At 46.6% G+C, this 23,585-nt stretch overlaps 9 protein-coding genes across 9 annotated transcripts; 6 read left to right on the top strand and 3 right to left on the bottom strand.

Annotated features, from left to right (window-relative positions):
• Positions 1–980: 980 nt before the first annotated feature.
• On the top strand, positions 981–1,326 carry C8R40DRAFT_1167530 (uncharacterized protein; the record flags this gene model as incomplete). Its single annotated transcript, XM_046231031.1, has 3 exons — positions 981–1,020; positions 1,083–1,153; positions 1,222–1,326. The coding sequence occupies 3 exons, from the start codon at positions 981–983 to the stop codon at positions 1,324–1,326; spliced, it is 216 nt and encodes a 71-aa protein (XP_046089225.1).
• An 874-nt stretch (positions 1,327–2,200) lies between these two features.
• C8R40DRAFT_1067183 (uncharacterized protein) lies at positions 2,201–4,079 on the top strand (the record flags this gene model as incomplete). Its single annotated transcript, XM_046225875.1, has 4 exons — positions 2,201–2,312; positions 2,337–2,386; positions 2,434–3,223; positions 3,274–4,079. The coding sequence occupies 4 exons, from the start codon at positions 2,201–2,203 to the stop codon at positions 4,077–4,079; spliced, it is 1,758 nt and encodes a 585-aa protein (XP_046089224.1).
• Positions 4,080–5,531: 1,452 nt separating this feature from the next.
• Positions 5,532–6,367, bottom strand: C8R40DRAFT_1091258 (uncharacterized protein). Its single transcript, XM_046227504.1, has 3 exons — positions 6,068–6,367; positions 5,863–5,993; positions 5,532–5,805 (listed from the first exon to the last, which is right to left on the bottom strand). Exons 1-3 carry the CDS (start codon positions 6,278–6,280, stop codon positions 5,703–5,705), a joined length of 447 nt encoding a protein of 148 aa, XP_046089223.1. The 5' UTR covers positions 6,281–6,367; the 3' UTR covers positions 5,532–5,702.
• A 358-nt stretch (positions 6,368–6,725) lies between these two features.
• On the top strand, positions 6,726–8,527 carry C8R40DRAFT_1038750 (histidine phosphatase superfamily; the record flags this gene model as incomplete). Its single annotated transcript, XM_046223773.1, has 5 exons — positions 6,726–6,910; positions 6,966–7,205; positions 7,257–7,657; positions 7,715–7,905; positions 7,982–8,527. The coding sequence occupies 5 exons, from the start codon at positions 6,726–6,728 to the stop codon at positions 8,525–8,527; spliced, it is 1,563 nt and encodes a 520-aa protein (XP_046089222.1).
• Positions 8,528–9,380: 853 nt separating this feature from the next.
• On the top strand, positions 9,381–11,181 carry C8R40DRAFT_1091254 (uncharacterized protein). The gene is made up of 2 exons (XM_046227503.1): positions 9,381–9,639; positions 9,707–11,181. The coding sequence occupies exons 1-2, from the start codon at positions 9,632–9,634 to the stop codon at positions 11,130–11,132; spliced, it is 1,434 nt and encodes a 477-aa protein (XP_046089221.1). The 5' UTR covers positions 9,381–9,631; the 3' UTR covers positions 11,133–11,181.
• Positions 11,182–14,030: 2,849 nt separating this feature from the next.
• On the bottom strand, positions 14,031–15,450 carry C8R40DRAFT_824964 (uncharacterized protein). The gene is made up of 4 exons (XM_046236345.1): positions 15,427–15,450; positions 14,788–15,361; positions 14,519–14,735; positions 14,031–14,413 (listed from the first exon to the last, which is right to left on the bottom strand). The coding sequence occupies exons 2-4, from the start codon at positions 15,273–15,275 to the stop codon at positions 14,312–14,314; spliced, it is 807 nt and encodes a 268-aa protein (XP_046089220.1). The 5' UTR covers positions 15,276–15,361; positions 15,427–15,450; the 3' UTR covers positions 14,031–14,311.
• Positions 15,451–16,173: 723 nt separating this feature from the next.
• Positions 16,174–16,662, bottom strand: C8R40DRAFT_1159191 (cytochrome oxidase c subunit VIb-domain-containing protein; the record flags this gene model as incomplete). Its single annotated transcript, XM_046229846.1, has 3 exons — positions 16,174–16,266; positions 16,323–16,493; positions 16,642–16,662. The coding sequence occupies 3 exons, from the start codon at positions 16,660–16,662 to the stop codon at positions 16,174–16,176; spliced, it is 285 nt and encodes a 94-aa protein (XP_046089219.1).
• A 1,292-nt stretch (positions 16,663–17,954) lies between these two features.
• On the top strand, positions 17,955–20,789 carry C8R40DRAFT_825207 (uncharacterized protein). The gene is made up of 3 exons (XM_046236346.1): positions 17,955–18,069; positions 18,126–19,635; positions 19,705–20,789. Exons 1-3 carry the CDS (start codon positions 18,065–18,067, stop codon positions 20,365–20,367), a joined length of 2,178 nt encoding a protein of 725 aa, XP_046089218.1. The 5' UTR covers positions 17,955–18,064; the 3' UTR covers positions 20,368–20,789.
• Positions 20,669–23,434, top strand: C8R40DRAFT_825998 (FAD binding domain-containing protein). The gene is made up of 10 exons (XM_046236348.1): positions 20,669–21,004; positions 21,079–21,195; positions 21,254–21,418; positions 21,485–21,805; positions 21,856–21,890; positions 21,946–22,122; positions 22,184–22,239; positions 22,298–22,327; positions 22,378–22,409; positions 22,468–23,434. The coding sequence occupies exons 1-10, from the start codon at positions 20,969–20,971 to the stop codon at positions 23,185–23,187; spliced, it is 1,689 nt and encodes a 562-aa protein (XP_046089217.1). The 5' UTR covers positions 20,669–20,968; the 3' UTR covers positions 23,188–23,434.
• The last annotated feature ends 151 nt before the right edge of the window (positions 23,435–23,585 follow it).

Below are 23,585 nucleotides of genomic sequence, written 5' to 3'. Positions count from 1 at the left end.
TGATATCCGTGCCCAGTCCGTGCCTGATGTACCTCCAGGTGTATATTCCGCCTTCGAGTTTTTAGATGTCATCTGTCAAAGGCAAAGCTGAGCGCAGCTCATCTATCATCGTGATTCATTTTTACTATAGTGGCAAAAATCAGTAGATATCTCGTTCACAATTGGCAACTATTGCAACTACGACCGGGATCCCCGCTCATCACAAGTTGAAAAACATTGGATTTTGCGTCCCGTCGCTCGACGCCTTCCACAGACAACTTCTGAACTGTTGGAGCACTTGCAAAGCTCTTTGCAAAGCTCTTATGCACAAACAGATCGCCTACAATGGCCGAAATGACCCCCTAACCCGCTTGCCATGGTAAGTTTTGTCTTGGTTCTATCAGTTACCCCTGCGTCATTCGTTGACATGTATCGTTGTTTTTCTCTACTTACAACTGTTCTTCTTGGCCCCCCAGTTTTCCCTCAAACGTCCAATGAATTTTACGAGTCGTACCTAGTAATATACGTCCTCTCCGACCTTGTTCCCAAAAAGGAAGTCTTGTCCAAATTTGGCAAACTCCTTCAACATTGTTCGAGCGACGTGCCCATGAAGCCCATCTCAAGCATCGATAACTGAACATTGATGATTCGCACGAGTAATGTATGAATATTCAAACGAACAACTAAATTTGGATGCTCACTTGTCCTTGAACAGGTCTGGGGTTGAAGGAAACATGTTTCTTTGCTTCCCCTTTTGGAATTCCCCTTATTCCTTGCTCTTTCTCTTCGCAGAGCAAGGTATCTAGGCACTCAAGGACGATTCCATATATAATGGAACGTCTTATTGTTCTCCTCCCTCCAGCTTCCAGCTTATTGTCTTTTCCCCTACCCCATCGAGGACTCACAGTTGCCGCTTTCGACAGGCCTTCGACTCCGATACATTCCGTACTCCTTTGACTATCTTTTCCCGAGTATCTCGCGTGATCATCAACTGAACGGAAATGCAGTCCAAACTCCTCATCACACTTGCTTTGTCTTGTCGTACGTCCCTTTGACTTTCCATCTATCGGCCACTTGCTAATCACATTTTTCTATCCCTTCAGTATCCGCTTTCGTAGCAGCATCACCCATTCCGGCACATATACCCGCACTTGTTGCTGCTGTGCACGACTTGGTGAGTCTTCGCTCCGTGTATCTTCCAAACGAGCGCTATAACTGATCGTTCGCCTTTTCGTTCGTCAGGAATCCCCTAGAGTGGAAATATTAGCGCGCGAACAGCCGAGTTTAACTCGAGAAGAAATTGACGTTGAGGAAAGGGAACCCATTTGCAGATATGACTGCATTTGAGTAACTGCTACTATTCCACCTCCACCTCCACCCTCATCCCCACCTGCTTTCCTTCATCTCTTCGGTTCACTTCCTCGTCTGGTTCTCTCAAAAAAATTTCAACGCGGAATTCCTGGCGTCTCCCGCTATCCCTCCGTCGTTACCTGTTTCCACCACTCTTCTTGACTCCTCTTGCGATACGCATGGTGCCCCCATTGCCTATCTTTGCACACTCTTTTATTTGGCAATAATTTATGCGTTCTGTTCGACCATTTATATAAGTAAAATGCAGTGAATACCGGTCGTATAGTACCTTCTGGTCTGCGTACCTATTACATTGTTTAGTATTACATAGTAACCACGCTCTCCCGCCCTTACTACGTATTCTTATCCTCTCCCTTTCTATCCAGTAGATATCGGTTTTTTATTTGGACCTTGGTTTGGTATAATTTGACTTGGAATCATCCTCATATCTCTGTATCGTTTGTCTACGTGTATTTTTAGAGAATTCAACTTTGTGGCTAGGAATTCTGCAGTATGCCTCGGAAAGAAGCATTCGAGTCCTGGAGAACTGAACGCATGCAAAATTTTCTTCATTCGTGACTCGTGCTGTATTGGGATAACGGTATCATACATTCCTTCGCTCTCGTACCCGTTCCACCGCCCAACCATTCAAAGAAGCTGGGAGGAGCGGCATTCGCTCCTCCTCATACTCCTTCTCATATGCCAGGATGATAACCACATTGGGTGATTGCTTCGCGACCTGTATGAGTAAGGCCATCTCTGGCTCCAGCGATATCTTCGTGGTATTCCTCGCTGATTCGTATAAAACGACTTAGAGGTATTAGCCGGTTTTCCTTTTCCCGGGCCGGCCTCATTCTCAACTTCCGCCACCATGACCACCACACCTCCCGCGAGCAAAGAGCTCAACTATATGTTCGCGCATATCGAAGATGATAAACTAGTGAAAGACCCTGTCAATCCTAAGTTTGACTATGGAGGTCCAGGTGATTATTTTGATTCCTTCATAGCTCCCATTCGAAAACAGCGACCTCAATTTCACCGCAAATGGGTTCTTCTAGTGCGTTGCTCAAGAAGACCTTTTCATGAACTCATTGTCCTGCATAGGTCCCTGAAACTCCGATCATATATGCCCCCTCCGCAACTCTCTGGGATCGTGTCGCAGAATGCCCGCCTGTCGAATACAAGACCGGATATTGGCGTGTTTGGGAGTCCGGCCCACTTCCTGCCCCTGTTCCGCCCATCGATCCCGTCTCCATATCTGTCTTTCTGGTTCCCCGTTCCCAGTACGCACAGCTGAATGAGGAACGGGACAAGTTGACTGATATGCGGGTGAAGAACATCTTTCAACGTCCCCAGAAGGCTCCTTCCAAGGGTGCCACCGCCTCGACTTTCATCAACGACCACAGATCCGATCCCATCGCCATTGGGAGGCCGAAGCAGGACAATTTCTATCACGTCCCTATTTCCCTCTTCCATGCCGAATTTGCTCAATTCAAAGAAGATATTGTTTCCGGCGCTCTTGATCAAGAATTGTCGCCCCTCGCGTACAGGTGGTTGAAGGAACTTTCAGGCTTCTTTGAGGACGAGAAGAAGCGAGAGTCCAAGTTTCATGAGCTTCTATCCAATTTACTCGACGGTTACGAGGTGGCGAGAAGGAAAATCGGCTCGTTTGAGACCGGCGGAGGCATTGATCCAAAGGATACGGATTTACCTGATCTGTTAGTTAAGCCCTTGCTTGTGGAGGTCAAGATAGAATTTACCCAAGGATCGTGTGACGCTGTCTTTGAGATCGTACTTTGTGATCAGGAAGGCGTCAGGCTCATACTTTCAAATGATCAATACAAGGGTGATTGGCGAAAGACAAGGATTCCCTCTGTCCTCGTCATTCATAATGGTATGCCATAGACCTTTGCTTTCGTTTTGTCTGATTCCGACGTGACACAGGTCCCAATATTCAGGCTCTAGGTGCCGTCTATCTAACCGATCAATATGTCGAAGTGCTCTCACCTTCCCTGCCGCTTTATTTCAGCGAGTACGATACCCATTCTATGGAAAATCTTCTCAGATTTATGACAGCCCTCCGGAATCTCTTCCGCTCTCTTCTCAAGGTTTACGAAAAGCCAAACGACTACGCTATTGACTCGGATCAAGTCAGTTTCCCTTATCCTCGCTCATACCGGTCTTCCAGGACCACAGTCCAGTTCACCTACATCAAGCGAGTCAGCCAGATCCGCCTCGTATTTACCGCTCGTACTGAGGGTGATCAAGATATTATCGTCAAATTCGGATACGGGCCTTATGGAGTTGAGGCGCACCAGGCAGCAGCTGAATCTGGCTTCGCCCCAGCTCTGCTGAGCCATTCTAATCTTGCTGGTGGGTGGTGGATGGTAGTAATGGAGAACTTGGAAAGTGACTTTCAACCATGTGACGATTTTGACATCCTCGAGCCGCCTTGCAAGGATGCGATTACAGAGTGTGTGTCGAAGTTTCACACCATGGGTTTTGTTCATGGTGATCTGCGTGACACGAATGTGTTTGTACGTCGAAAACAGGATAGATGGCAATGTCAGCTCATTGACTATGATTGGGCTGGGCGAGAAGGAAAGGTTGTGTACCCGATAGGAGTGTATAACACTCGCAGTGTCTGGCGACCTGAACTTCATCTGGATGGCCAGATGATTACCTCTGAGCACGACAATTCTACGGTAAACGAATTTTTGAGACGACGCACTAAAATCATTCGTTTCTGATGTAGTATTCATTGGAATTATACTTCATCCATATGATAGTTTCAGTCGCCGGCGCACTTCCACACTATGTTTCGTTATTTGTTTTTTTTTAGTGAAGGAGCAGCTCCCAAACTCTATCTGCAGCTCATACATCGCTTGCGCAACCTACCCACCGGACCTTATGAGCTCAATCCGTCAAAATTAGTGGTGATGAATTTGGGTATCGGATTTTTAACCGTCTCCAGGAGCTCCATATGTAATTGGGACATGTTTATGTTTCCTATACATCGGTTCATCCGCACCTCAAGAAGGTCCAGCTTGCTGACTCAACCATCATACGCCAACCTTCCTCCATGATTTTGTTGAGAAATGTAGTCAACAAGAGCTCATTGAATACTTCACTATGGACTGTGTCAGGAGCCGAACTTCATAGTCTGCAACGGAGTGGCAAGTCACTGGCATGACTTTATCCACTAAATGTGGGTGTTGTTCCCTTGTCGAAATCAATTCCCTCATCTCGTCCTCGTTCCCTGCAATATAAGTTCTTACCTTCAACATCAGGATGATTTCGCAGGTAAAATTGAAAGTAGAATACACACTGACCTCAATTGCAATCCGAACTGACCGACGAGTCTCAATTCGAACCATGAGCAATTTCGATGTAGACTATATATATATATATATTCGCTACAATTGAGGCCTAATCATGATGATGTGTGTACTAGCGTGACGGTCGCATCCAGAACCCAGCCTTTGAAAATCTATCTTAAATCTTCCGTTTTGCATGTCCTGTTCATAAGGATACCTTTTTGGATGATTGCTTATGCTTTCCCCTCGAACAGGCCGCGGAAATCATGGTCCACACTCGTTTTTCTCAAGTTGCTATTTGATTGATGTACGATGTTGGATTACCTCCTCCTCCTGTTCCTTCCGACATAACAGGCAAATCCAATGCAAAATATGTTGTTTCTATCCCTCGTCTGCCAGATAACTTGATCGTGGGCGATATCTTATCCTTGGCTCAGAAGAATGACGTATGGACTACTGAAATGTGCGGTTATTGGTTCGGATTGGATGGAAAGGTCCTAGGGAAGCCAAATGCACCCCAGCGAGCGACGGAAGGCGAAACAGTTCGTTCTATCTTCATGGTATGTATACAGACTTGATCTTTTCAAATGCACTCAGGCTGACATACAATGATAGAAGGTGGTGCCCATGTTGTAAGCCCATTCCAGTTCAACAAAAACCTAAGGTAGAATAAATCACTGAGCTGTTCCTAACTTATATAGTAGATGGGGTCCGGTGATCCCAAATCAGATAATATCCCGGTCGCGCCAGTCCTCAACGCAAAAACTGATGGACTGATCTCGCGGGTGTTCTCACTGTGGAATACCGCCTCTGTGCCGCCAAACCTTTCCTGCCTGTCAATCCCTTCCCAGCTCATCTCCTCGACACGGTTGCTGGATATCGATACCTGCTGGAAGATCTTCCTCAGAATAGTGGTGTCTCTGGTATCTCATCCAGGCCCAGCCATCTAGCTGTTGCCTTTCCTCTCTACCTCTGAGTCTACAGGCACAGTGAGTTGGGTTTCAAGAGCTCTGATCACGATGCTGTTGAGTCCCCAACTCTCAATTGGGCAGGAACTCACGAGGTTGGCGCGTCAAAAAGGCTTTCACCTTCACCCCCGAGAATAATTTCTGCCGAGGGAAAGAGCTGGATATCTCCCGTGTGATCAAAGTGAAGGTGGCTATACGCGGTGTAGTTGTTAGTTTGATTATTTTGCTCATGTATATTAGATGCCTACCTGAATATTATACCTTGAATCTCGTTTGGGTCGACGTTGTTTTCTATCAAGATCTCAGAGGCATCTTTGTCACAGTTAGGTTTAAATTCAACCAAGATGCCGTCCAAAGCCGGAGGGTAACCTTTGGCATGCTAGGGATACCCACGACGGACATTGAGCACACATATCAGGCCGAGTCTATAACGTTCATGTCCAAGTCCCTCACCTTTCGCAAACCAAGGTCAAACAAGTATTTACCTCTAGTTGGATGTTCTAAGAGAAAAGAGAATGTTGGGACAGTGGAACCGGTCTCGGCGCCATTCTCCAGAGCGTCTTGAAAAACCTCTTTGTGTGGAAGATATAGATGACCTGGAATGAGGACGGAGACGTTGACACAGACTTGAGAGTAATGTGCTGAAGGGAGTGTTCTATTCTTCATTATTATAAAATACTTGCTTTACTATATTCGAGTAGAATCGTAAGCTTCGTCAGAGGAGAAAATGAGCTTACTTCAAGGACTCAGACGGTCGACGTTACAAATTGTGGAATCATCCGCGGGAATCGATCGGTTGATCCGTCACACGTGCTTTTCATCCCGGCTCCCGAACAACGTTGAACTCAACACCATCTTGATTTTTTGCTCGCGAGATGTAATCGTCTGGAAACACTCAGCTCGGAGTCAAATCAAAGTCAACAGCTCTCACGTCTAGGAACACACGTTCTACAGTAATTGCATGTTCACTACAGATCATTTCAACTCTCACGTTTATCTTTGTCCAGGCACTTTTCGAGCTGCAATATCCAGCGTGGCCCTCAGGCCTCATCGACATCATTTGGGCACTGATAAAAGGAGGGTAGGATATGTCAGCTTTCTGTTGACCAGCATGATTACTTCGTCATTGGTCTCGATTGTCCTTCTCGTGTCAACGTTTGGGGCAGCCTTTGACCCTTTGAAACATTCAGGCAATGCATCGCCCTACTTTGACGCGCCTACACTTCCAGGCCTTGGTCCAGAGACCCCTGCGGGATGTGTGGTCGACCAGGCAGCGTATTTTGTGCGCCATGGGTCGTACGCCATTTACACCTTTTCATGCGCGTACACAGGTCTTGACATTGTCTCTCAGTCGCTACCCGGAACCTAGCTCGTTCGTTGGCTGGCAAGACCTCTTCTGGAAGATTCAAAATGCAACATTCATCGCCCATGGACCTTTGGCGTTCCTTCCTACATGGAATTTGCCTGTAGACAATGTCGATCATCAGCCACTTTTTCTTTCTTCTACTGGCGCGCAAGAATCATTCGATCTCGGTGTCGAGCTTCGTAAACGTTATGAGTTTACCACTGGCGGAGGAAATTTCACCGCATGGTGCGTCCAGCTTTGTTTTTTGCATACGCCCTTTAAATCACATATTCCCAGGTCAGCTGGTGAACAACGTGTCGTCGATACTGCAACATATTTCCTACGAGGTTACCTTTCAGACGGGAATTACATTGCAGACCCCTCGCTCAATCGAGGACATTTAATTGTCCTGCCCGACTCATTGACCGCAGAGCAAGCCATCAATGCAACCAACGGTACATTCGCTGACTCGTTAACGCCCTCTGCTTCTTGCCCACCCTATACTGTCTTCAGCAATAACGGATCCGCAGCCGCTTCTACTTTCCGTGCTACGTACCAAAATCGCACTGCTGCGAGGATCAACTCGTTCTTGCAAGGAAATCTAACTTTTGATGCTACAGACATTGGCGTGATGCAAGATCTTTGTGGGTTCGGATATGAAATTAATGGTGATAGGCGATTCTGTGATATCTTCACCGGTAAGTTCATTGTGTTGAGCTTCCTCAATGTCCCTTCTTTGATCGCTTATCGATCAGGCGAAGAATGGCTCGATTATGAATACGCCGACGACCTAAATTACTACTACGGATCGGGTCCTGGAAATCCATTATCCGCTGTCACTGGTTACCCTTGGATCAAGGCCATCAGCGACCTTTTCGAAGTAGGACCAAATAATACTGTCTCGAACGGTACACTCATACCTCCACCTCTCATCATGGGGTTTTCGGTGAGTATCCTGTGTAATTGTTGTGTCGTCTTAGCCTCCATTTTCAAGCCCGTTCTCGATTTACTTCATTCTACAGCATGACAACAACCTGCCTCCACTCGTTTCTGCACTCGGACTCTGGAACGATACTATCCTCTCCTTGACTCAGCGCGACACGAACCCCCTGCGACAATTTCGCAGTGGGCACCTTGTTGCATTCAGAGGCTACTTGGCGCTTGAGCGGTTAACTTGTTCTACTCCACGGCCCGACTTGAACAATTCCGGAATCTTTCACCAGGCTGGCGTCCTCGGTGGTGCTGTCGTCAATTTGAACGACACTGCCGTCGCCTCTCCTAATATCTCTTCGACCACTACTCCTCAGTTTTATGTCCGTGTTCGAGCAGATAACGCTCCGATTCCAGTTCCTTCATGCTCTTCGGGACCTGGACAAACGTGTCTTTTAGCGCAGTTCATCGAGAAGGTGAACGGGCCGTTGGCGAACTCTGCTGGAGACTTTATGGAGGTCTGTGGATTGGCGAACGTGACTGGGTCAGGCGTCAGTGGAATTAGTGGAAATGGGAGTAGTGTCAGGTTTTTGACGACCAAGGGAGATGGGACAGAAATTCTTGCGGGGTTGAATTGACTAATATTGTTGATGATCACGACAATTTTTGGTTAATATGAAGATAGAGCTTTGAGATATCTACATATCATACGAAATGATAACGTTTCGAATCTTGCCCTCATGTTGGTGTCGGTGTCAAGGGGATTCAAGGCGTGCGTTCTCAACAGACTGAACGCCATGACTTCACTTCGGGGACAAGATTGAACAAAGTTGTGAGTGGTGGCGTGATCTTCTTACCTTTGGTCTCTGACATATTTATGTAAGTGCTGCCGCCATATTGTCGCGCCCCCCATCTGTAACTTGACCTATTCGAGTTGCATCATCCTAGTTGTGATAGACACAGGATCCACAAAATGGTGGCCAGCTGAAACCGGTGGCGTTCGGCCTACACGGCCCACCTATATTGTCCACAGGTGATTCCGCCCCCATCTTGGTGTGCCTTCCTCCACTGTACAGTATCATTGCTCGAACCTATATTTGAACGAAGGTAGTAACACGAAATTGCTACGTTCACGGAACTCGGAACAGTGCTGCTGCGCAACAAGTTAACGTTGTTCTGTGTATATATGGCATTGTGAAAATGTAAGGGGACGGAACAGCTAGTCCTTTGTTGACGGAGGATTACGATGTTGGTATTTTCTAACAAGGTTTCTGTTTCTTCCTATGTACATGTTTTCAGGATGCTGTACTGATTTTATCAAAACAAGAACAGTGGTTGACAGAATCGAGCGCCTTGTGAACCTTCAATGATCGCATTTTTATCAACGCCATCGCAGTTTGGACTTTTCCTAGTAATGTTGCCTCTATCATTTTCCAATATATCGTCTTCAAAAGCTGATCAATCTTTTTTATTCAGCAACCAGGTGAACAGGAAGTACCGACCGCCATGGAATCCGCTCCATAGTTTGATGTAACAGATTACTGGCCGGGAGAAAAGGGTATCAGTCTCTACTTTCCTATGCACGTAGAAACGATTATGGAACACTGGATGTACGAAGATGAATTGAGTCCTCCAAAGGTGGGTCAATGGGCATTCATTTCCAGCTATTATTATCTCTTGAATCGTCGAGTCGCTGTCTTACTAGTGCGATTTTAGGAATCCTGTTACACCGATAGCGTTACATGAAAAGCTATAAAAGATGCGTCGCGCTCAGTATCTGATTCCCCAGAACAGAGCAGGTCTCATTTCTCACTCACCAACGCGAATTACGAAAACAATCGGTGCCGGCCACTTTGCACGTCTATCTATCTATCCAATCAACCTTTATCGCTTATAATACCTGACAACATGGTCTACTCTCGCTCCATCGTCGCTGCTATCATCGCCGCCAGTGCCCTTTCTGCATTGGCTGCCCCTGTTCCCGAAGGACAAGGCGGAAAGCCGTCAGAGGGCAAAGCTCCTTCGACCGCTGATCAGAAGGGTCAACCAGCGGGCAGTAATGATATGCACAAACATGATGGACCTGGACGTAATCGCAATCATGGTCATGGGCACCGCAAGCACAGTCATGGGAATGATCCCATGTCCGCAACACCTGTTGTCGACCTTCCCACCGATACGACTAGTCCTACTCTTCCTATTGAGACAGATTCGTCTTCACCTTCCACTGGATCTGCTGCTGCTACTGCCGATGCATCGCCTACGCACACCAGTTCTTCCGCCAGTTCCCACTCGACGTCTAAAGACACTTCATCTCCTGACTCAAAATCTACCGTCTCTGCATCATCTACCTCCAAATCCGAAGCTACTCCTACTCCTCATGCTGCTGCCTCGCGTCGCGAAGTTCCTGGCGCAGAAGAGCAACGTTCTGAGGGTGCCGAAAACAGTGACAAGAAGAAGAAGAAAAACCACGGCAATGGCCCCAAGAAGGGGAAGGGTGACAGGAAGAAGAAACATTCTGGCACTGGAAGCTCTGAAAAGAGCCACGGAGGAGAGAAGGAAAGCTCACCCAAAAAACAGCGCCGCACTATCCCTGGCCAAGAACATGGGCAGGGTAAGCATCAAGAGAATCATGCTGGTGGTAGGAAATCCAACCACGGAGGTGAGAGGCACCCTCGTACTCTTCCCGGTCAAGGACATATGCAGGGCGGACATGAAGAGGAACATGGACCACTTCATGCTGACGGTAGAAAACCCAACCACGGGGATGAGAGGCATCGTCGCACTCTTCCCGGCCAAGAACATAGGCAGGGCGGACATGAAGAGGAACATGTACCAATTCATGCTGGCGGTAGAAAACCCAATCACGGGGATGAGAGGCATCGTCGCACTCTCCCGGGCCAAGAACAGCAGCATGGACAGGGCGAGGGTGAAGTGGATCACGCCCATGGTGGTCCTCCCAGTGATGAAGGTGAAAACAATGCTATGGAAGATGGTAAGAAGCACGGTGACAAGAAGAAAGGTGCACCTGGCGGTCGGAAGCAGAGGAATCGGGGAGGGAGAAAGGATAAACAACATGGTGGTTCAGGCGGTGAGAAATCCACTGGTAGATCCGACGACAAAGATAAAGAAGTTCCTGGGGCCGAAGATGGCAAGCCTGAGCGCGAAGGGCGTAAAAGCCAACCACAGATGGGTCGTCGTTTCCCTCAGGCCTCTGTGAGCTATGGCGCCGACTTGGATTAATGATTTAGAGGATTGTAGATAGTCTTGTGTTTGTTTGGAATAAAAATTCAATTTGGTAGAGAACAGTGACAGTACGTTTCATGGCCTTGGGACCTTTGAGTAGTGCTGCCTAAAACCACTATAAAATGAAATTTCGAACAAGAAACTGAGGTTGATTTTCTATCTCATTCTGATAAAGCTAGTCAGAAACGGGTACATAATGTACTCAAATTACCATTTTCTCTATGCCCTAGTCCTACTCGTTCACCTCATGGAGAGCTTGGACCACAACTAGACTAAGACACCCTCCGCCTTTTCGTGTTCAGCCATTTCCTAGCAGTCACTGATAAGATGGAAACAAGGTAGAACGTACAAATCATGATGCGCCAGCGGAAATCTCAATCTGCGAATGGGTCTTTCAGTTATGAACAAGCTGACGACGGGGAATCACATATGAGTGCTACCCAGTGGCAACAGAGCTGAGAAGTGATGAACACAGTGGAAGCGATAGTAGTAGTGGACCTGCCGGACGAGGATAACAGAGGATAACATTGCCGATCATGGACACGCTAGAGGAAGCATCCCGAAAGTTGATGAGCGCCGCAACGACAGCAGTGACGAAGACGTACAACGTGGTCACAGACGCTTGCTATAGTATCGCTATAAATACATCAGTATCTCTTGGGTAGAAAACAGTTGAAGTACGGCTTGAAGTGGTGCAAATGATATGTAATTTTGGACAATTTGGAGTGACATTATGTATATGGTAGCAAAATTGGTCGGAAACGAGTACGTAGAATGGTGGACAGCGAGGATACACATCATCAGTTCGGTAGAAAAGTCGTGAAGGATGATTCCCTTCAGATATTTACGGATTTAAACAATCAGGTCTTTCGATGTACAATTCCATATTTGTTCCCAGTCTTCGATTAGCTCTCACCTCCTTCGCCCCTTCTTTCGTGATCATATACCCTGTTACGTTTACGCCAAATGTGAGTAAATGAATGAAACCTAGGCGAAGGGAACTCTGACCATATCATCGTCACGTATGGGCTCCCTGCGGGTGAGCGCATTCAGGATCTTGACAAGTGTCATCACCCTCTCCAGATATGTACGAGGTGCATGTACAATGAGCACAAGAGGGAACTGTGAAGGATTCTATTGCACGGCTTCCAGGAGGTCGAGTTCGATGGCGACCTGCAGAATGACGGCAAAAAAGCACCCGACAAGAGCCATTCCCAGTTCCGCGGTAGTCTGGACAGCTACAGTCCGAACATGGACGAGCCATTGTGTTTAGGGAAGAATGGAACAACTAGTAATACCTGATGAGGTTTTGTGTGTTTGGGCTTAATTTGTCAGCAGCGTATGTAGGAGGGTTTTATAGGAATTTCGGAAGCGAGGATCGTTTCATGGACTCGTCGAATCATCGGACATCGATAAAAAGATGAAAAAAAAGACAGCGGATATGATCTGGATTCGGGAACGATAAACCCAATTATTCCAAGCATGTACAAATATAGAAGAAGGATACGGAACTGTTGTCAATTGGCCTCTGATAGATTCGCATCGTCACTTCTCCGAAATGGAACTATCCAGTGGGGCATGCAGAAGCCTTATCGATGTTTGAAGTAAGATTTCATGCATGCAAAAGAGGATCCCTCGTTCTCCGAGTTATATCGGAGATTACAGGATGAAAACTACATAGGCGGTTTGTCACGGCGGAGAGCTCGCCTCAGATGATCCAAAAGAGCAACTAGAAAGGACACCCTGATGGGACGTTGAGAGAAGGACATGGAAGCAAGAGGAGTCGTTTGAATCAATATTTATTTCACTAGCACTAGCAATATAGATGTAGCACACGTACCAAGCTGGATGCGTTTGCCAACGGGGTTTAGCGTTGATGATAACCCAGGTGACCCCATTAGTAGGGTGCCGGTGATCAACGATACAAAATTTCTGTCAAACTCGACGAAAAACCGCAAATGGCCGCGATGAACGAGACGATAAGAGTTCGATCATGGGGTTGTAATGGGCCGAGGAATTCCACGAATGCGTAAGGTAGGGGAGGTGCATATGAACCCGACATCGAGATGTGAGAAAAGGGAGTGCTAGAGGTTCAATGGATAAATGCAAGTTATGTAAAGCTAACAAAGTTGAAGGCAGTATTTTGTTAATCAATCGAAAGACGAGCTCCAGGCCATTATCATGATGCCGGTTGCGATGATGTGTGATCGCAGAATTGGCGGAAAACGCATTCGCCATGGAAAAAGGGGACTTTGGGGATAGTTGAAATCGAATTAGGACTAACAAGGACGAGGCAATTAGGGATAAACTCACTGCCGCATCTTGTCTGGATCAACCTGCATCTTCTTTGGGAACGTTTTGTGAATGGAAACAAGCTTTTTTAGAGGCGGGAAGACCGTTTATAATTGCTGCCAATGAACGAAGAAATGACGAAGATACTCGGGAGAAAAAAAGAGGGAAAGAGGGGTTCGAGGACTCCGCTCCGTTCAAATTGGAGATCAACTATCTTTAACATCGTCCGTTGAGTTTATTCCCTAGAGAGAGAACAATATCATTAAGACAACAAGAGAGAAAGAGAAAGCTAGCAGACGATCTGTCAAATACTAACAATTTTTGAACTACTCTCCACTAACGTTATGAGTTGCTTCAACACCGATCTCGAGTTGCTCACTATAATCTACCTCACCAGTGAGATAGCGGCGGTCAGGCTGAACTGAGTCAGCTAACTCCTCGAGATAGGGAAGCACATTAATCATTCCTGTTCATGTCCCTTATCGTGAGGGAACTTGCAATAAATCCCGAATGAGTATCAGAGAGAGGACAAAAACTGAATGTTATGGAAAAGCGCTTCTCGCACGTCGGCGTTTAAAAATTTTTTGTCGCCAGTTGCCAAAACAGGCCAAAATACCGCCTGTATGACCTACGTCACAGCATCTATGTGGCGAACACGATGAAATTACACCGCACACTATGGTTACAGAGGGAGGCACTACAAATTTTGCATAATAAGTCAAAAATGGACGTAAGGAGGCATGTACTAGTTCACAGATATATTAATGTAGACTACAAATGGTATGAGCAAGAGCACGGGCGGGACCTGGTAGCTGTGGAGTAAATAATTTCGATTGTTCCGTAAAATAGAATCAGAAGAACGCGAAGAGGGAAATTGCAACCTTTCAAATGTTGTCGAAGAACTGGATGTGGAATTCGCGCCAATCGATATTGGCTAGATCCCTATCGTCATTTTCGTAAGGAGACTCTGGGACAGTGCTCTCTTCCTGGAAAGAGAAACTGGCCTTGTCGCTGTTAGAGGGATGCTGGTATGACGGGGTGCGTGAAATAGAGTACCTCGTTCTCACTGGTCCCGATGATAGCAGATCGACAGTAGGAAGAGAGTGTATAGAGGAAGGCCTTTCACGCCTCGTGAAACTAGTCAAAGAGCTCAAGGAAGAGCCGGAGAACGACATGAAAGACTGGTGTCTAGAGCGTTTCGGGGAAGATGTAAAGGACGAAGACGAAGACGAATCGCTCAAGTCAATGAAGAAAGACTTGGAATTCGGTGATGAATTGAATGGGTCTGATTCGTTGGAATCTGGATAGCTATTACAGAGCAAGTTAGTTAAGGACATCGGGAAGGTTCGAATGCACCCACAAAGTTCGAATAGAAGAAACATTCATCTCAACGACAGGACTCGGAATTCCCAACTTTGAATAATGAGATGTGCCATTGCGCGATTGCGAACGAGAGCATCTTCGAGTCTCGTCAAACTCAACAAACGATACCGCTTCTGGTACACCTGGGGTCATTTTATCGAACAGCCGTGCAGAGAACTCGATGAATGAGGAACGCTTCTTCCGCTTTTCATTGGGCAAGGGAGTTACGATGTTTGAATGCAAGTCCTCCTTCCGCTTTGGACTAGGCAGCGGATACGGAAGCCCTGTGTTCTGGGAATCGGTGGAACGTCGCCGAGAAGTGGAAGACATGGACCGTATCAGATCTGAGGGAATGCTAGGCAGAGAATACGTCGATGCAGGTCTTGGACGAGGCTTGACGCGTTTAGCATATATGACTCGAAACCCAGAAGAAAAGAAATCGGAATAACCACCAGCGCGGGCCCTGGTACTGGTGGGTGTTTGCATGGCGTTGAGGGGATGCAACGCTAACCACTAGTGACTAGTAAAGGCTTGAACCATATATAGTGGATCATGGGCCGGATCTCCGATTCCTATTGAATGACAGAATTCAAATTGGAACGTCATAAGTGGCCCCGCGATAGGAGGAAGGACTAACAAAAAAGAGGAACAAATGGTATTCGCTATTCCGGTTGTCGATCTGATCGAGCAGTCTGGAGCAGTGTGGTCTTCCCGCAAACCTGATCGTTTATTTCGATTTGTTCATTGCCAACACCAGAACTTGTGGATTTCATCACGAAGGCTCAGCAAAACATACCCAGAACCTCCGTAGAATGTTCGTGAACGAGAAGAAATCATTAAGGTACAGCTTGACTTATGTATAGTTAGCAATCAACGGCAATACATAAGTACCTTTCAGTTCCTTCCAACACCGATCGCGAGAAACTAACAAAGTTCGTAAATCCCATTTGGTGGCTTCTCGTGTAAGTTACTGCTTTGCGAATCAAGTAGTACGCTTCCTTGAAAAAAGATATTCGGGAGCCTGTGTCCCACATATCATCGAGTGTCACTGCAAAAACGATAGAATTTCCTGATTCGAGGTGAAACACTGATGAACAACAATGATAATGCAGATGACCTAGGGTAAAGCAAGTGAGGCACATATCTTTGAGAAGAGATGATCAAGACACACAGTAAATAGAGCAGTGTCCACTGTCCGGAATGTCCGTCGTCCTCCACAATTTGAATAAGCGTTCTTTGGGGGAAAATATAGAAGAATATTAACTACTACCATCATCGCAGTGACTGCGTGTAAATCGTATATTCAAAAAAAACTATTAGAGTTCGATGGTGAGTCCAAAAAGTAGATAAAATACACACAGTAGGTCCTTATTCTAGGACATGACTAACGTTTTGAATTCTCAGCCTGTGTATTCGCCTGCGCCAATCTATCCTTCTGAGCCTCTGCAATTACCCGTCTTTGATCGAAATACTCAATCTGTTCGAACTGTCGTTGATTCCAAGCAATCAATAGCAAGAAAAATTTTTCCTTACCCAACTTTTAGCGCATTTTTGTTCGTAGGCCTTGTTCTTTGAGGAACAGGCAACAGAAGTCTTCTCATCCCCAGGCTTCAGTATTCCAACACTATCCAAGCAAGCAAAGTACTGGTCCCGCGCCTCCCAACATTGTTTACGATCCTCTCGGGTGGATGCGCCTGTATCAGGCTTGTATCCTTTTGAGAGGATCGTAACGGCCACGTCAGTTTAAACGGAAAGAGAGATTTGCACATGTGACTTCCACGTGTAAGCGTTGATGCAATCCCCTCACGACGCGCCGCGCGCGCGGAATCCGTCGCTCAGCTCATTGAACTACTTTGCTCGACTGCGCATACATTCACTAAGAGCTCAGAGATGCACCTGCGTACGACTTACGGACTGATCTCAAGAAACCGATCCTGTTCAATGCTCTGATCTTATGTTATCCGAGTCGAGATCGACATAGAACTTCGAAGTTCCTTGGGACTCTTCTTGTGGTTTTTGCCGCCTAGCTCCCGCAAACACCACCCCAGGACAACCAGAGCTTCGACACAACCGTTATCCAGTTAAACCTTTTAGATTGACATCTGGAAAAAGGCCACAAAACTCGTGTCAGGTTCGGATGCTCACACGATGGTAAAAATGACCATTGTTATTATGACTCCCAGGAAATCTGGGAATTCACCTTGGGGAAAGGAGTCATGACTATCAAGCTGAGGGAATCACAAAGGAAAGCAATTTCCTTACAAAGTTCAAGAATATCCAGCAAGATTCAGGAATAGTCATAAGTAGGAGAAGGTCGAGATGATAGTAAAGACCTGGGAATTGTTTTAGAAAGGAATCTTTGAAACTACTCTCCACTTGAACGCGAAGCTCTACGTAGTGTTTGTGATGGACTCCCTGAAGGAACAGTATAGCAAGAACTTGAGCCGAACAGCAAAGTAGTTGGGAGGACATAGGGAGGAGAATGGAAGGATTAGAAGCCTATATGCAAGCGAAACAATTAGGGGCAGCAGCGAATATCCCGCGAAAGATATCTCAAGACTCAATACGATTGTAACGTTCAAGTTCCAACAGATAGAGCGAGATAGAGCGCATGCTTGAGAATGCCAATGGCGAAGAACTAAAGGTATCCTCTATTCTTCGAATGACTGCAGGAAGAGTTAGGATTAGAGTTCCGTAGCGAAGGGGTTTGGTCTGAAGCAGGCTGGGCGAAGTGCGATGCGAAGAAATGAAGCTGAAGGTAAAAATGCTCTGGACGGAAATAAAATGTAGTGCGACAAACGCGTTAACCGTATCCCGGTCCGTGAGATTGGAAAGTGTGGGAAAGATTTTCTCTCTTCCCGCAATCCAGCCTACATACGATGATATAGTCTCCTCCGATCTCATTGAAGTAAGCAGCAGCTATGCCCTCAATCTCATCTTGCAAAATTCTGCTCGGCTCAGCAGACAATCTCAAGATGATTGCTGAAGCTGAAGGCATGAAGGCCTGATACCTAAGTTTTCCTCTACAGCCGGTAAAAGCATAATATTCATCATGCGGAATTGGTACGTCCATGCCGCTTATATCATTATGTTTTTGTCTTCATCTGGCGTTTAATTAGCGTGCCGAACATATTATGATTCAAAACAAGACATAAGCCCGACCCCAGGTCGTCTCATCAGACATCTCCTTTCATAACGGGATCACATAAATCGTCGTATCAAAATCAACTGCCTGGAGTGTAAACTTTACAAGTGACAGAACCATAGACTGGCACATGTCGTACGTTTCTCACTTGAATGTTTCTACGCAACATCGTTCAACAGTCTTCTCTATAGGTGCAATAACATTGACACGCCAGTCAACGCAAATCTCTCTCCCTTTAGCGACCTTCCAGACCCTCTCTGGATCCATATTTTCGAACAATTCACTAAATCTCGAGACCGCTACCACCTCGTTCAAAAATGTCGAAAATTCTACCTACTCGGTCTACGCGAGCTCTACCGAGACATCACATTCCAGCACATGTCCCATTTCCTCAATAACATTTCGTTCTGGAAGGATAGGCGTGACGACATGGTTACAGCGCCTCGCTCGGTTCGGGTCCATGCGTCTTTAATGAACCTGGACTCCATTGGCGAGTTGCGGAGGTGGGATCTGGCCTCCAATGGAACCGACGAGAGGATAGTTTTTCGGAAACTGGAGCTTCCGCCGATGTTCATGCAAAAACTGGCGACCTTCCCGAACATCCGCGAGATGACGTTTGACGGAGTTCCTCTGCCCTTCGAATTCTATGGGTTCTTGTTTTTTTTTCCTCACCTCCGCGAACTATCGGTTATCAATTGTACTCTTCCTCGCCGACCTGTTCTGTCCCCGTTCCAAATCATTGATGCTGGTCCCGCGAATCAAAAGGCAAATATCATCTCTCCATTTTCGTTCGAGAATCTCCCTATCACCAATCTACGTCTAACGGAAAATCGCTGGTACATCAATCGATCGACAATGTTCAGTGCCATAGGGTCTCTTGCTGTCAGCGGGGACTTGGATTATTACAACATTCTTCACCTTGCTACTGCCAATAATTTGCGCACACTTCACATCAATTGGAACACCCAAACAGCAAACTTTTTCAGTGCTCTAGCTAAGGGACGTGTTTATTTATTGGATCTCCCGAATACAACCACACAAGGAAGCGATATCAGAGCAAATTTGAGAGAAAATGAAGCTCGAATTCGTGTCCGGTCTTTCCCTGCACACATTGAGACTCTATTCCTCACAACACGTACAAAATCCGACTGGCTACGCCTCCCTCACCTGACCCGGCAACGCGAACGACGGGTGTACACATCGAAATTGGACCATTTTCTGAAAGCTTGTCGAAGAACCATGCGAACGCTAGAGGTCGAAGGATATCTTTACCCACTCAGAAAACCTCGAGAACGCGTGAGGATCAGGAATTTGGAGGTATATGAGGGGCCGTTGGATTTTCTGAGAAGTGTTTGGAATACTGGGGTTAACCTAAAGAAAATTCGAATCGTGGAACGTGGTTATGACCGAGACGATCGCTCGTTCTCCTCCTCGTCCTTTTACAGTGCCAGATCGCGCTCAGATTATGATGATACGTATCTAGAATTTGCAAATGGGATGGAAGCTTCGGAGCAACGAGCTGTGAGTTGGACGAAGCTTTACAAGGCACTTGCGGAGGAGCGAGGGAGGAAGTATGACTCCGTGAAAGAGTTAGAACTAAAGGTTTCCAGCTGGGAGGATAGGCTCATGCAAGATGTTTCAAAGATGTTTGGACAGCTGCAGGTGCTAAAAATCGAGGTTGTACGAGGATTCCCTGACGTAGTTCGTAAATTCGTGGCATCTGGTCGCTATCATCGTCTCATTAACTTTCTCCTTTACTTTTGCTTATAGGTTGAACTTGAACACATGGCCCGTCATCGCTTCCCGCAACTGCCTTGTCTCTCGGTCTTTCATCTTTTCAATCGCAATTCTGCGGCCGCTCCAAATCCGTCATTCAAATCCCAGACACCTACAGCGCTGTCGGTGTTTTCCGGGTCATGCTTGAGGATTAATCCATGTTCTTCATCTTCATCCCTTTTCTCAACCTTCCCATGGTCTCCATCTAAATCTAACGACCAAATATCAAAACTGATCACCACTTGGAACAGCTTCCTACCTCATTCATTAACTGAGATCAGGCTAGCGCCAGCAACAGTTTGGCGAAGAGCAGATGCAGTCGACACGTGGTGCCAACGCTTTATCGATATCGATGGAAACCTCGTCGGTAACTACGCCGACAGCGCTGCTACTGGGAAAAATAGTGGCGGAGATGACGTGACAGACCACGAGCTGCAACCTTCAATCGACTATCTAGACAACATCATTCCTGACGCAGTGCTTGTGAACACACTTGACACATTGGATGAATCCGGTCAGAGGATTGATAACACCAGATTTGGCTTGGCGACGATGGTCATTGAGACTATCGGCAGCCCGAGTCAAAATGATGAGGGAACAGGAGCAGAAGGCGGCATGATGAGCGGGATCTTTGGAGGAACGAATTCAATATGGTAAACGCCCGGTCTTGGCAGATGTACGTTCGTTAATTCTCCCTTTCGGATGGGAAGGCGCGAGTGTCGTCGGTGGTGAAGGGGGCGATGAACACAACGTAAAATAGTCGGCGGTGGATTTAGGTTACGAAAGGAGGCTGATTGATCTGTTTTTGATATATTCGAATGTCATATTTTTCGAATAATGCATCAAGGATTGCGAATTTCCTCTAAATCCTTGGTTGTCATCTATCTGGGTGCTCGAAGTCAGTTACATCAATGCCTCACCAGAAGGGGGGGTCGAAGTTCATGGCACGATTTCGATCCCAAAATTTCTGGAATTTGACAGATACTGGCAGTTATTATTGCTTCAGGTCTGTTTGCTCGACTCGTTCCATGTAACAAACGAGCGGCGGCTAAACACGCTGCTCTTGACGGCGATATTACAAGATACACACACTGCTCTTAACGGCGATATTACAAGATACACGCTGACAATAAGGCGCTATTGCCCATTTCAATTCTCCGTCCACCAAATAATCGACTCAATCATTATCAAGAGGCTGGAAAGGTATAAAGGGAAAGCCTCAGACCAGGGAACTGCAAGTTTCACCAGTGCTTCTAGAATGTCTCCAACTCTAATTTCCCCTTCCGTCTTGATTGTAAGCTGCGCGTCAGTACCTTAACAAAGGTATTATCACTGATTACCCTTGCATGTTATTGCATCGATTCGTAGGTTGGTGCTGGTCCTGTGGGCTCAGTGCTTGCGCTTACTTTACTCAAAAATGGGATCAATGTACGAATTGTTGACAAGGAAGGCCCTCAAGTTGGTCAGAAAGGACTCGGTATCCAGGTCTGCACAGTTGGCACTCATGCAACTCTTCCGTTTACCTAACATAATCGAAATCTAGCCTCGTACCCTCGAAATGCATCGCTTCCTAGGGACCCTGCCGGATATTCTTAGCATCGCCAAAAAGATGCCTATATGTACCCTCTACAAGCTACCCGGTGGGACCGAGCCACTGAGAACCTTTGAACTGGATCCATATGAAGAACCTACACCGGATACTCCTTACGTGCGCCAGTCCTTGCAACCTAGTATAGCTATGCGTGCACCCTAATATTGATCAACATACTTTCAGCTCAATCTCACGATGCTTGGGCAGCACCGCCAACAGTCCATTCTCCATCGTCATCTGGAGAAACATGGTTGTAAAGTTGAATTTTTCTCTGAACTGCGGTCTTTTGAGCAATTTGATGGACATGTCCTGGCTACTCTGGCGACGAAGGATTCCAATGGCAAAGATATCCTAGAGATCATCAAGGTGTCGTACCTTGTGGGCACAGATGGAGCTCACAGCACTGTCCGCAAAGCTCTTGGATTAACCTTCCTTGGGGACGTACGTGATGATGTTAACATGGTAGTCGGTGACATTGAGATCCATGGTGGCTTGGACCACAAGGTAAAATAATTTTATCCGTCTGTATCCTGTGCCCTGAAGCCAACTTACAGTCATGGCACAACTGGGGAGAAATTTCTTCAAAATCGCAAGTACATACTCCTCTAAATCTTTAAAGTATTGCTCAAAATATCGCTATGTAGAGTCCAGTTGGTGCCCAGTGAAGTGGACGACAACGTCTTCACGTTCATTATTTCAGGCAAAGAGATTGACCACGCCAAAACCGCCTCTGGACGCGACGAATTGGTGAAAACTATCGCGTCCATCACTGACCGAAAAGACATAGAATTTGGAAAATTGATCTGGATCTCGAATTATCGGTATGTCATGCTAACTCGATGCCACTTTCTCTGTAAAATTCATGGTGTTGCATGCCATTAGTCCCAGTATTCGAATGGTGAATAAATTTGGAGACGGGAGGGTTTTTGTCGCTGGAGGTTGGCTCTAAATTCATTCATTCCTTGAAGTAAATCATCCACATCCTCTGGTTTTCAGATGCTGCTCATGTTCACAGCCCAGCTGGAGGTTTGTCTTGCAAACCCGGTTAAATGACAAAGTACTGAGTCATTCCATAGGACAAGGCACTAACTCCGGTGTCCAGGATAGTGTAAGTACTCTTCAACATTCCAAATAACGTTGTCTGATCCTTTTACTCGCGGGATCAGTTCAACCTAGGCTGGAAACTAGCACTTGTTCTGAAAGGCTTTTCCCCACCCTCCCTCCTAGACACATATACGGAAGAACGACTTCCTGTCATCGCCGCTATGCTCAACAAGTCAACTCTTTTACTCAATCAATACTTTCGTGATGGTAAGGACTGGAAGCGAGGCAAAGAATTTAAACAACTTGGGGTCAATTATCGTGGTAGTTCGGCACTAGTCGACGAGACGGTTGACCTTACCAAGGATAAGATCCAATTAGACCCATATGGTATCACCTTAAACGGGGTGATTCATGCTGGAGATCGAGCTCCCGAGGCTCCTGGCTTGCAAGTTCTCCATAGCGGTGAAAGTTCGACCGCCGCCGCCAGTTTATTCGACCTTTTCAAACCAGACCACCACACGGTGCTTATTTTCGGCCCAGTATCCAATGGCGAAGAAATCGCTTCGGAGCTCAGTACCTATCCCAAGAATCTATTCAAGACTGTGCTCATCTTTCCCGCTCTAACTACGAGCGAGTCTGAACAGAGTGCTTCAGGAACACAGCCATCTGGAGTCGATCTGGTGCTACGCGATAGCAATGGACATGCGTACAGAGCGTATTCATCTCTTCTCGGGTCATGCAATATCGTCATCGTCCGCCCAGATGGAGTGGTGGGGGCTATTGTCCGAGGAGTAGCAGGCCTGCGTCGATACGTGAACGGTGTATTTGCGACCGTCAAGTAGATTGGAAACACACCCAGGCCGGAGCCTGTGAAGGATCGTCGGACATAGAGGCGGTGTGGTGGATCGAAATTCGAGTAGGATGTGGATTAATTTATTTGAAAATGGCATCAGCGAGGCGTCTTTCACTGGGTACCAAGAGCGAAATGAATTATGTTTGGATCTGGGGAGGCAATATCTTAGCCGTTATGTAAACCGACGACGCCCTTTGTTTTTTCAGCATTTCAGAGTCTCATCTGCAGTAGAAATAAAGGTTGACAGACTATCAGGCTCCTGAGGAATCCAGATTCCGATCATGCAATACAATTTCTGAACCAGACCGATTTTCCTTTCCCTTATTGTTCATCGCGCCTCCCCCAAAATCCAAACGATCCCACGGCGTTTTTGATTATCTCGTTGGG

The sequence above is a fragment of the Lentinula edodes genome, assembly GCF_021015755.1.
Source record: "Lentinula edodes strain Le(Bin) 0899 ss11 chromosome Unknown C8R40scaffold_7, whole genome shotgun sequence".
NCBI lineage: Eukaryota > Fungi > Basidiomycota > Agaricomycetes > Agaricales > Omphalotaceae > Lentinula > Lentinula edodes.
The sequence above is the reverse complement of the archived record's forward strand: the minus strand, read 5'-3'. Positions and strand labels throughout refer to the sequence as shown.